Below are 13,207 nucleotides of genomic sequence, written 5' to 3' on the forward strand. Positions count from 1 at the left end.
TATGAAATGAACTTGACATTAACCTTGGCGGGCACACAGTAATTGGTTAATGTTTATAACACATGAAACTGTCCACAGATTTAGTCAAAAAGCATAGTAAAATACTGTATATATTTACAGACCCTATGTTATTAGCACTTAGACAGTCCTTGCATTAATGAACCCAACTCACTGCTTTAAATTGTTCATGAAAAGGTTTCATTAACCCTGAAAGACTTAAACTGGCCATAGACATTATATTTAAACTGGCTGAAGCAAATGATGCCAACCTGAAATATTTTACACTAAAGAGTCCCTCACCCAACATAGTTCTACAGAAAAATACATTGGATTGGATTTATAATACAGCATTGGCTGTTCTTGAGCTTGCTGGCTGATGATGACCAGCCATTAAAATAAGCGAATGCACTTTTGACAACTACTTTTATGGAGGCAGCCATATAAGTATTGCACCAATGGCAGGCTTCAGTGCACCTCAACAGCCATATTTTTTGTTCATGGCATTCTACTTAATGGCCATATATTCAAATGAGAGGTCTAACAAAACTCTAAAGTCTATGGCCAGCTTTATACTAGTAAATCACCCTGTATCCAGCGATGCCTGTAAGACAGTACAGCTCCTCCATGTCCTGGAATCATTCTTCCTCTTTCAGGCAAAAGATAAACCGTAGCACATGAACTCTCATAGTACAGTTTAGCACCAAAGGCTGCATTTTAATACACATATACAATACATATCACAAACCACACAAACCATTTGTTTTACCCAACAAATGCTGCTCTTTTATATATCTTGATTACAATTAACCATTTACAACATGATCATTCAGGAACTGGAAAATAATTAAAGGAAATCTGTCAAGTCCATCCTATTAAAACCATCTTACATGTCTGATGAGCCTTTGCGGCTGAATCAAATTTTCTTGCTCCCATGTCGCTCTGTGGCTTTATTGCAGAGGGAACAGCTTATTAATCAGGCTCCAGGCGAGCTTCATCCCTTGCACCGCAAGTTCTCCAAACACAGTGGTGATCGTGCTGCCGTGAGACTTCAGGGCCAGGTGTGAATAAGTCTACATGCCTGACCGTCAGTCAAAGAGGTGGGGGCATGGCATGTAGAGAGTGTCAGTCAAAGAGGTGGGGACGCAGCATGTAGAGAGTGAATGGTCAAGGAGGTGCAACAGCAATGCCCTCGTTGCACCTAGGTAATAAGGCCGTGGAGCAACATGGGAGCTTCAGCTGGCAATGGCTCATCTGACAGTAAGGTCCATAAATATTGGGACATCGACACAATTCTAACATTTTTGGCTCTATACACCACCACTGCAGACTGTCAGCTTTAATTTGAGGGTATTTACATCCAAATCAGGTGAACGGTGTAGGAATTACAACAGTTTGCATATGTGCCTTCTACTTGTTAAGGAACCAAAAGTAATGGGACAGAATAATAATCATAAATCAAACTTTCACTTTTTAATACTTGGTTGCAAATCCTTTGTAGTCAATTACAGCTTGAAGTCTAGAACGCATAGACATCACCAGACGCTGGGTTTCATCCCTGGTGATGCTCTGCCAGGCCTCTACTGCAACTGTCTTCAGTTCCTGTTTGTTCTTGGGGCATTTTCCCTTCAGTTTTGTCTTCAGCAAGTGAAATGCATGCTCAATCGGACTCAGGTCAGGTGATTGACTTGGCCATTGCATAACATTCCACTTCTTTCCCTTAAAAAACTCTTTGGTTGCTTTTGCAGTATGCTTTGGGTCATTGTCCATCTGCACTGTGAAGCGCCGTCCAATGAGTTCTGAAGCATTTGGCTGAATATGAGCAGATAATATTGTCCGAAACACTTCAGAATTCATCCTGCTGCTTTTGTCAGCAGTCACATCATGACACTACCACCACCATGCTTCACTGATGAGGTGGTATGCTTAGGATCATGAGCAGTTCCATTCCTTATCCATACTCTTTTCTTCCTATCCCTCTGGTACAAGTTGATCTTGGTCTCATCTGTCCATAGGATGTTGTTCCAGAACTGTGGAGGCTTTTTTAGATGTCGTTTGGCAAACTCTAATCTGGCCTTGCTGTTTTTGAGGCTCACCAATGGTTTACATCTTGTGGTGAACCCTCTGTATTAACTCTGGTGAAGTCTTCTCTTGATTGTTGACTTTGACACACATACACCTACATCCTGGAGAGTGTTCTTGATCTGGCCAACTGTTGTGAAGGGTGTTTTCTTCACCAGGGAAAGAATTGTTCGGTCATCCACCACAGTTGTTTTCCATGGTCTTCCGGGTCTTTTGGTGTTGCTGAGCTCACCGATGCATTCGTTCTTTTTAAGAATGTTCCAAACAGTTGTTTTGGCCACGCCTAATGTTTTTGCTATCTCTCTGATGGGGTTGTTTTGTTTTTTTCAGCCTAATGATGGCTTGCTTCACAGATAGTGACAGCTCTTTGGATCTCATCTTGAGAGTTAACAGCAACAGATTCCAAATGCAAATAGCAGACTTGAAATAAACTCCGGACCTTTTATCTGCTCATTGTAATTGGGATAATGTGGGAATAACACACACCTGGCCATGGAACAGCTGAGAAGCCAATTGTCCCATTACTTCTGGTTCCTTAACAAGTGGGAGGCATATGCAAACTGTTGTAATTCCTACACCGTTCACCTGATTTGGATGTAAATACCCTCAAATTAAAGCTGACAGTCTGCAATTAAAGCAAATCTTATTTGTTTCATTTAAAATCCATTGTGGTGGTGTATAGAGCCAAAAATGTTAGAATTGTGTCGATGTCCCAATATTTATGGACCTGACTGTATAAGCCGGTTTTAATAGGATGTATTTGATGACAGATTTCCTTTAAGACAGGATCAAAAGTCTATTAATGTACATAAGAGTTGAAGAATCTGTAGTAAAAAAAAAAGGGCAAAACAATCATGCTAAATATAAAAACAATTATAAGGTTACAAAAAAAACATAGAGCTAAACAAAGAGTAAGTGAAGAAGAACTACTGCTATGTAGTGTGATCCCAAGGCAGAAATAAGCACACACTTTTTTCCCAGGACACACATTCCCAAGGTTTCAATCCCTGTCTGAACATGATTCAATAGCAAGTAAACACTCAGATTTTGATGTTTGATTTCATGTAGACTAGAACAGCACTTGTTATTCTATTTTTCTAGAGAAAGGAAATAATTGCTATGTAGTTCATGACTTTATTTATTTGCAATTTTGACTGTTATGTAATGGTAACTTCCAGTTATAAAAGAGCAGCCTATGAAATGGTGCACCAGTATTTATAGGTTAGTTACTGCCTTCATCTGCCTGAAGATCGTCGGCACCTCCAGGCCTGTGTGAAGAGTAACCTGTGGAGACAGATCATCAGGATGAGATTGCCTTTCACCACACTGACAAGTATATTACAGTTCACTTACAACACATCTTGTCATGTGTTCTCAAAACTAATAGTTTGGATGTTGAGCATAGTCTGATCAGCCATAACTACCTAATGTTATGCACCCTCATGTGCAGCAATCTGCAATGCACTGCACCTTCTGACACCTTTCATAGCCAGTAGTGATGAGCGAAGTGATGGGCTCCGATAAACCAACGTAAGGTATTTGCGAAGTCGCACATGACTTTGTTAAATAACCTCGGTAGTTGATTTTTAAAGCAGAAAAGCACTTTAAAACTTGAAACCAAACTAGACTTCGGTTCTGAGGTACCAGTCAGAACCGAAGCCCAGTTCGGTTTTCAAAGTTTAAAGTGCTTTTCCATTTTAAAAATCAACTACCAAAGTTATTCAACTAAGTCATGTGCGACTTCGCAAATAACTAACTTCAGCTCATCGGAGCCCATACATTTTAATACTGTACAGAGACGGTTCTCCATACAGTATTATTCAGAAGATTTGAATGACATCGCGAATAGCTAACTTCAGCTTATAATACTGTATCGAGATGGATCTCTGTACAGTATTAATCTGAAGATTTGAATGAAGCGACTTCGGATGTAGCATTAGACATTTCAGAAACTTGTGCAAAAGCAGCTCTTTTGTGGAACTGCTCTCTACATGCATCATTAAAGAATAACTCATATTTTCATCAGAAAATAAATTTTAGCATATGTTACTACTGCAGCAGCATTATGCATAAAGCAATCTTTAGTTTCTTCACTTACCACTGTTTTCCTTGGGTTTCCCCCTTAGTTACGGCTGTTTTGAATCCTACATTATGAGAATCTTCTCAAGATGGCTCCTCTGCCAGTTCTCTGAGGCCAAAACTGCATTCCCTCAGGTCACATACAAACTTGCTGTAGCCAGCAGCTTCCTGCCAGCCAATCAGATTGGATTACTGAGAGACATGCCTCCTCACTCTGAAGCCTAATGCAGGCATGCAGTGTGAAGGACCGCCCCTCTGTCTTCCTAGCCGGAGACAGATGAGCCATAGCAACGGTCTTTTAAAGGGAGTCTGTCATCTCCATATGGCCATATACAGTGCTTACATGGCTCTGTAGCACACCAATACAGGATTGTAACGGTACCTTTGTTCTTTTCTTTAGACTTTCACCAGCAGGAAAAACGAAGTTTAATTCATATGCAAATGAGCACTCGCAAGTGCCCAGGGGTGGCGTTCAGTGTGTAGGTGCCCAGGCTGCTCTATCTTCATTTCACTTTACTCCTCCCCAGTCTCTGCCTTTGCCCGCCCTCCAAGTCCGGACCTATCGATGAGGCCTTGGAGGGCGGGCAAAGGCAGAGACTGGGGAGGAGTAAAGTGAAAAGAAGGCAGAGCAGCCTGGGCACCTACACACTGAACGCCACCCCTGGGCACTTGTGAGTGCTCATTTGCATATGAATTAAACTTTGTTTTTCCTACTGGTGCAAGTCTAAAGAAAAGAACAAAAGGTACCGTTACAATCCTGTATAGGTGTGCTGCAGAGCCATTTAAGCACTGTATATGGCCATATGGAGGTGACAGACTCCCTTTAAGGGAGCAGTGGTAAGGGACAGGAGACATTAATAAAAGCTGTTATTATAAGGTAATTACAGATCTTTTGGCAATCATTGACAGACTAACTCAGGTATACATGCCTAGCTCTAATAAACTAGCAAATAAAAAATAATATGACAGTTATCCTTTAAACCTTGGGAGCTCATGACCTTGTGACCAGCCACACCATAGATCAGTACCTGAAGGGTTTCTTTGTAGTTCTAAACCATTCAATTAATTATATTCTCAAGACATTCCTGAGAATGAAAGATCATTGACATGGATAGTCCTTTACAACTGATAAGTGAATCGCTATATAATGCCTCGTTGGTTATAGGAAGAACACAAACGTTTGGGTCAGATATACTATTGAAAATGCTACAGTTTTTTATGCCAAAAAACTGGCATGCATGCCTTGCATCATGTTTGACAACTGTTTGACAACTGTTTTACACAGGTCATGATTTTGTGGGAAAAGGGCGTGACCTAAATGCACCTCACTGCGCAAAGCTATGTCAACTTAAAAGTGGCGTAAACTTAGACTAGACAGTTTTTATGGACTCGCTCATGGACCGAATTCTGGTGCAAATTCTTTTGTGTAAAGGTGGACTGCTACATAAACCTTGCACAAGATTTACAATACTACAAATTTATAAAAGGTCCATCGACCAGAATAGTATATTTGTCTAATATTAAGTCTTTGATTTGTATTCTAAGACAATGCAAAGTAAGACACTATTAGGCCCCTTTCACACGGGCAAGCTCTATTTTGTGCATTTTTCATGCAACGCAGGCCCCATAGAAGTGAATGGGGCTGCGTGAAAATCGCAAGCATCCGCAAGCAAGTGTGGATGCGGTGCGATTTTCACGCACGGTTGCTAGAAGACGATCGGGATGGGGACCCGATCATTATTATTTTCCCTTATAACATGGTTATAAGGGAAAATAATAGCATTCTGAATACAGAATGCTAAGTAAAATAGGCTAGAGGGGTTAAAAAAAAAATAAAAAAATAATTAAACTCACCTTAATCCACTTGTTCGCGCAGCCGGCATCTCTTCTGTCTTCATCTGTGAGGAATAGGACCTTTGATGACATCACTACGCTAATCACATGGGCCATCACATGATCCATCACCATTCAGTTTTTTATCACGCGCGTGCAAAACACATTGCACCCGCGCGATAAAAACTGAACAACGGAACGCAATCGCAGTCGAAACTGACTGCAATTGCGTACCTACTCGTGCGGGTTTGCCGCAACGCATCCGGACCTTATCCGGACACGCTCGTGTGAAAGAGGCCTTAGTAAATATGTTCCAAAGGGTCATCAAAAGTATGTTTTTATTACAAAGAAAGTTGAACCCATTTGGAACTGTGCAAGCTACTCTCGATTCTAGCTCCATCCAGATGAGGCAACACGGAGGCTAAGGCTACTTTCACACTAGCGTTTTTGCTGGATCCGGCAGGGTTCAGCAAAAATGCTTCCGTTACTAATAATACAATCATCTGCATTCGTTATGAACGGATCCAGTTGTATTATATTTAACATACCCAAGACTGGTCCGTCATGAACTCCACTTGAAGTCAATGGGGGACAGATTTGTTTTCTATTGTGTCAGAGAAAACGGATCCGTCCCCATTGACTTGCATTGTGGGTCATGACGTCTTGCTCCGAATCCCAGGACGGAAGGCAAACCACAGCATGCTGCGGTTTGCTTTCCGGTATGAGAACGGAACGGAATGCATTTCGTTCTGTTCAGTTACGTTTTGTCCCCATTGACAATTAATGGGGGCATAACGGAAGCGGTTTTTTTGCGGTATTGAGACCCTATGACGGATCTCAATACCGGAAAATATTAATGCTAGTGTGAAAGTAGCCTAAGCATATTCTATTATTTTTTTTTCTGTATCTTGTCGATACACTATACTACATATACTAATCCTGTCTAATTTGCAGAGTAAACAGACACACAGTCTGAAAATGGACCAAATTTATCATAGTGGCGGATAATCATACATTTGGTGCATCTTTAGACCCTCTTGCCTAGTTTACACTACAGATTTTCGGAAAATTTGTCCACATACCCAGTGGCAATGCATCTCTGAGCCCAAAATCTGTCCCAGTGTGCGAAAAGTTTAGACCAACCTTAGTAAATCTAATCTGCACTACTTTTAAAGGGCATCTGTCAGCAGATTTGTACCTATGAAACTTGCTGACCTGTTGCATGTGCGCTTGTCAGCTGAAGGCATCTGTGTTGGTTGCATGTTCATATGTGTCCACATTGCTGAGAAACACAGCAGCATTGCTGTTACACCTAGATTCTCAGCTCTCTCTACAACTGCCGTGGCCTCTGCTCTTTATTGACAGGGCCAGGCAGTGTAAATGTCATGACACCTAGCCCTCTCAATGAAAGTGAAGAGGGTGTGACAGTCACAGAGAGAGCTGAGCCTCTAGGAGTAACTGCAACGCCCCCGTTGCTCCTTAAGGCTCATTTGCATATATTTAAACATTTTTTTTCTCAGCAATGTGGGCACATATGAACATGGGATCAACAGAGATGCACAAGTAACAGGTCAGCCAGTTTTATAGGTACAAATCTGCTGACAGATGCCCTTTAAGTTACTGCAGCGGTTAGGAGATTGAGAAAAAAAGAAAATGAAATGTATAATAGAAACTGTCACTTTTATTCAATTCAAATCTGGCTACATTTGTTTGAAAAGCATATTATGTCCTGTTCTTTTTTGATCATCCCATGGGCTCATGCACATGACCGTATTTTGCATCTGCATCTGATCTGCATCTTTTGGGGATTGCACATGGACATCACACACACGTCACCCATATGTCCTTTCCACAAATTATAGAATGTGTCCTATTTTTGTCCGTAGTGCGAGGGAAAATGATCATTTCTAGTGATGAAAATGCAAAGTGCACAAGGAAGGTGTCCATATTTTGTGGATCTGTGATTTGTGGACCTCTTTACAGAAACGGTTGTGCATGAGGCCTATATATGATTATCATAGTCAGGGGCACACCGACAGGGGGGGGTCCAACGGGTCTAGACCCCCCTAGAACCATTTGTGTATATATTTTTGTTATTCCTCAGGGCCGCACCGCCGATTGCCCTGAGGAATAACGGGTGGCGGTGGGCAGTAGGAGATAAGCACTTCCATTGTGGAAGCGCTCATCTCCATATTCATCTGGAGGCATTTGGGGGCTCTAAAGGAGCCTTTTTTATTGGCATTTTATGGGGGGCACTATGGGGAAGGGGGGGAGGGGAGCATTATGGTGGCATTTACTGGGGCACTATATAGGGGTATTTTATACTGACATATATTATGGGGACATTAGCTCAACTGCGGGCACTGAGCGGGGATATTTCTTGTACTGTCATATTATAAGGATAATTATTACTACTAGGGGGCATTATGGTGAGCTTTACTACTACTGGGGGGCTATGGGAAACATGATTGCTAGTATGGGCACTATGTGGGCAATATTACTACTAAGTGTGCTCTGGCAGAGAACTATTTCTATTGGTGGGATTTTTGGGAGCACTGTTACTTTGGTGAGCACCCTGGCACAGTATCAGCTTAGCACAATTATTTTTGGGGACATTATGTTTATACTATTAGTGTCCGGGATACTATTTACTGGGCGCAGTTATTTTTTTTAGAACACTGTGTGCCAATAATTGTTGAAGGGGGCACTATCTGTGTGGTACTAGTATTTTTAAGGGGACAGTTTCTGCAGTATAGTATTGGGGAGCACAGCGGGCACAGTATTGGGGGTGACAGGATGGGGTGTTCAGAAGATGTGAAGATGATGGAAAAGCAGCAAACTAATATCTGTTTGTCAATCTCTGCAGAGACGAGAGATGGCTGAAAAATCATCATGGCAGTCTGGTCTGAATGGAGAAGATGAGGAAAGAGAACATCTACATCAAAGGTGACATCACTGGATGTAAGAGGTATGTGGCGCTATGTAGGAGAGGAGATGCTCCGGTTCCTCCCCCTACCATTTGCAGAAGAAGGATTCAGAGCTGGGTGAGGACAGCCATGGGCGGGTGGCAGATGGGGGGGAACCACAGGCCTTGAGCAGGATCTGGGGAGGAAGGAGAGTGGAGGAGCTTCCTGGCTGTAGCCTGCTGTTGTCTATTGTATAATGTGAAGCAGGCAGTGCAGCCAGGACAGGCTCTCCCCTCTCTGTATGAGGTGTAGAGCCGGGCCTCCACCCGGACCTACACACTTTCGCACAGCTCTCCTCCATGAAGCTATGTGGGGGGCAGTGTGAGTGTGAGTAAACGAGCTTTGTGTCGGGGCCCTGAGTATTGAGTACAGTGCGTCTATGTAGGTTGAGGGTGAGACTCTTACCTTCATCCTCAACAATATAATTTCAGCAGTACAGTGTTTGTTGGGAGTGGCCTATTGTATATAGGAGGGGCTTATAACAATGGGCGGGTCCAATTTATTTGCATGGTGTGCTATGCTCGCCACATTTTTATTTGTAGGATGGGCGGGGTCAAAAATTTTGCACAGCACGCATAGCATGCCGCTTTTTTCTTTTCAGGCTTCCCTAGACAAAATTCCTGGGTGCTCCCCTGATCATAGTGACATGACAATATACAGTAGATAAGATCTGTGTAGAATTACTTACTTGTACATTTCGATTGAGACTTATTGCTGGCATGAACACACCATCAATGTTCTCAAATGCTACAGGTCCCTGCTGCTTTCCATTAATATGGAATATTAGTATGCGCTTGTTAAGGTCCAAGAGTATGCCAACTACGGTCCCTTTACTCACACCGCCTTCTGTTCTGTAAATGTAGCAATGAGAAAAGAGTACATGTAAGTGACCAATTATATATTGGCAGGCACTACATTAATCTATTAAATAGAAAATGTTTATACTAGCACCACTGATCTCAGGCCAACTCTTGGCCATGGGCAATGCCAATCATATTAAAGGGAATCTAATTAAACTTTTTTAAAGGGGTTCTCCAAGAATTAAGAAAATGAAAATACCTAAATATTAATTTATTATAAACATATTCTCAAATACCTTTCATAAGTAATAAAGGATCGTTTTCTCAGGGGAGCAATCATTAGGAGAAATAAAATGGCCGCCATCCTATTAGTACACACAAAACCTGTCCTAATCACACAGGAGGAAAAGTTACTTCAGAATACTGAGGTAAAGAGCTGCCTCATCCTCCTCTCTGCCCTACTTTTCAGGGATTATTATCCTGAATACAGTTTAATATGATCTTCATCTGAATCTCTGTAGGAACGGAGTTCATGAGGAGAAAGGAAGTACAGAGGGAGGTGGGGATGTGGCTGATGAGCAGCACTTGTATTAAGTCTCCATCACCACAGTCCCACATTACCACAGTCTGTCCTGTCCGTCCTCTTGTCTCCTCATGAACTCCATTCCCACAGAGATTCGGCTAAAGTTAAAATCATAATCCATGACAAGTAGGAGAGAAGGATGAGGCAGCTCTGTCCTGAAGTAATTTGTCCTCCTGTATGATTAGGACAGGTTCTGTGTGCACTAATAGGACAGCGGCCATTTTATTTCTCCTAATGATTGGTCCCCAGACAAACTGAACCATTATAGCTAATTAAAGGTATTTAAGAATATATCTACTGTATAATAAATTAATATTTACGTATTTTCAGTGATTTTATTTTCTTACTTCCTGGAGAACCCCTTTAAGATAATAATAATTTTGCACATAAGCTGCATATAGTTAAAGAGCATCTGTCACTGAAATAGTGTTATTCATGTGTTCGGAGCAGCCTCTATACAGTGGAATCACATGATAAATTCTGCTCTATATGCTTGTGATTCTCTTCCAGAACCTAACCTTGCAGTTGTCCTGCAATTTACATATGCATCTTAAAAAATGGCTACTGATGAGTATTTATTAGGGGCCCCAGTATTGATCAGAATACAAGATTTAACACCTAATTGGTAATCACGAGACCTTGCATGCTCTGTTGAGCTACAATTATCTGCAGCTCCAGTCTTTAGACTACTTCACACACAAGTCAACACTTTAGACTCAGTCACTGCAATGTCATAATTACTGAAAATTGTTCCAAAGAGACACCAAAAAGTAAAAGATCATATCATAAACTAGTTATGAATAAACATAAATAATTGGTGACTATTTGTTAAAATCCACATAAAGTTTTGAGTAATTTGAGTACAAAATACTTTATTTATATAGAAATAAAACTGGCACTCTCATGGGAGTGTCAGCTTTATTGCTATATACCCTGTGCTACACTATAGTTGGCTATTCGGAAGGCCAAATAAGCCAGAGCACCCAAATATTACATTTTGAAATGCCAAAGAACTGCAACTTTGTGTAGGGTATGTTTGAAATCAAAAACAGAATTCTGCTATTTTTTGGTCAAAACAGAGTAGCAATGTTGAACTGGGATTTCTTGGGCCCACCACAAGAAATTGTTCTCGGGCCCCTACTCTTGAATCATCTATAAAATCTAATAGGTTTTAAATCAAAGAAATCGACCCTAGTGACAAGTGACTGGCTCCAAAGGCAGTTCCATATGAGATTTATCTCATGGACCTCTGGAGCCCACTATAGGGTTCTCTGATATTTTGGTAGGCCAGTCCAACCCTGCAGAGTAGTAATACGTGAGATTACATATGACAGGTAAAACTAAAACTAAATCACTTGTCACTCCTGAACCTGGTCAAAAAATGTGGAACGTATCCACTGTAGGGGATCAGCTCTCTTTCGGGGGTCATTCTCACAGATATCTTTCAGGACACCAAGTTTAAGATCCAAACACGGTGCTTTATTGCGGCACAGCCGCATAAACATAAACAATAATACAAAATAATAAACACTCGTCCGACTGGGCTCTAACTAAACAAACAGGTCCCTGACTCACCTAAGTCCCTGTTCACACCCTGTGAACACATGCGGCTTTCTGAGCCAATGTCCCACAGCCTCCTGGCTGTACAGAGCACAGTACGCCCACTGTCTCCAGTCCAGTGTCTCTTGGGGAATCGGGGTCTCTCAGCCCTCCTGGCTTGAACCACACTGACAGAGCCTCCAGGCCTCTGTCCACGGGTAACATACTCCCCCCTTGCTGACATCCTGGGAGGTGCTTTGTGCCAGCCTGATTACTTCCAGCTGGTCTTGCCTGTGGTGGAATAGGGGTGTGGACCGAACTATCCACCCCTTCCTTGCCTCTACCCTGCGTGAGACCTGTCACTGTCTCACATACCACCACCACCCCCCCCCTTTGTTCAAGCCCATGAGGGTGAACACCTGCATAACCACGGGAGGCTGGTGAGAGGGCATCCACCTGGCCTGGACGTGGGGAACAGCCACCCACCCTGCTCTTTGGCTGCTCCCAATAAGAACCGGCCTAGATTGGCTTTACAGCCACACTAAGTAACACAGTGTCAGCGAGCACTAGCTACCGCTGACACAGAAAATTACCGGTTCTTATTTCACCAAGGCCAGGAACCTTGGTGACATGTACCTTCCCTTTGTTCTGCCAGACCCATGCCAGCAGAGCTTGGTTTATCACCAAAACTAACATCTTGCCCAATCTAAACTGCCTAAAGGCCTCATGTGCCCATCTCATGGCCAGGTACTCTTTTTCTACTCTTTCACAGGTGATAATGATGCGCTCTCGCACTCTTTGATCTCTCTCTCTTTTTTGATCCTCTGGCTCCCGCACATGCTCCTCATGGCCTTTCTTGGACTGCTGCAGCTCTTGACTGAACTGTTCCCAGTCATGGTCCTGTCCCGACACTTTCTCCTTTGCTTTGCAGGGCTCCTTCAGCAGAGCATGCCTGCCCCTGCTCGCTTCTTTTACGTGCATCTGGGTCACTTCTTCCTTCTTTCCAGCAGCAGTTACCCCAGCTATGGTGGCAGTTTCAGAGACCTCTGCTTTTTTAGTGGCTTTTTCCACTTCGGCTGCCGCTCCCTTTGTCTTAACTTTGGTCTCTGCAGCACCTGGGGACTTCATGTCAACCAACACATCGGCCTTAACTTCTTCAGCCTTTGTCTTCTCGGAGTCTCCAGTTTATTTGAGAGCCTTCTCAGACATGGCACAATACGCTTGCCCTCTTAACCCCTCCCCCTCTTTCTCATCGAGGCAGGAGGCACCGGGATTTTCAGCATACTCCTCGTCTTCTAGCGTTTTCTCCAGAGGCTCACCCAGGACAC

General features: G+C 42.6%; 1 protein-coding gene across 1 annotated transcript in view; it reads right to left on the minus strand.

The window, feature by feature from the left end:
• Window positions 1–3,294: 3,294 nt before the first annotated feature.
• Window positions 3,295–13,207, minus strand: part of TRIM67 (tripartite motif containing 67) — a 233,945-nt gene continuing 224,032 nt past the window's right edge. The window contains exons 9-10 of the mRNA XM_040430107.1: window positions 9,646–9,808; window positions 3,295–3,363 (exon numbers count right to left, since the gene is read on the minus strand). Of these exons, the coding sequence (XP_040286041.1) occupies window positions 3,295–3,363; window positions 9,646–9,808 (232 nt within the window). The remainder of the gene's footprint in view (window positions 3,364–9,645; window positions 9,809–13,207) is intronic.

This window comes from Bufo bufo, chromosome 4, assembly GCF_905171765.1.
Source record: "Bufo bufo chromosome 4, aBufBuf1.1, whole genome shotgun sequence".
Taxonomy (NCBI): domain Eukaryota; kingdom Metazoa; phylum Chordata; class Amphibia; order Anura; family Bufonidae; genus Bufo; species Bufo bufo.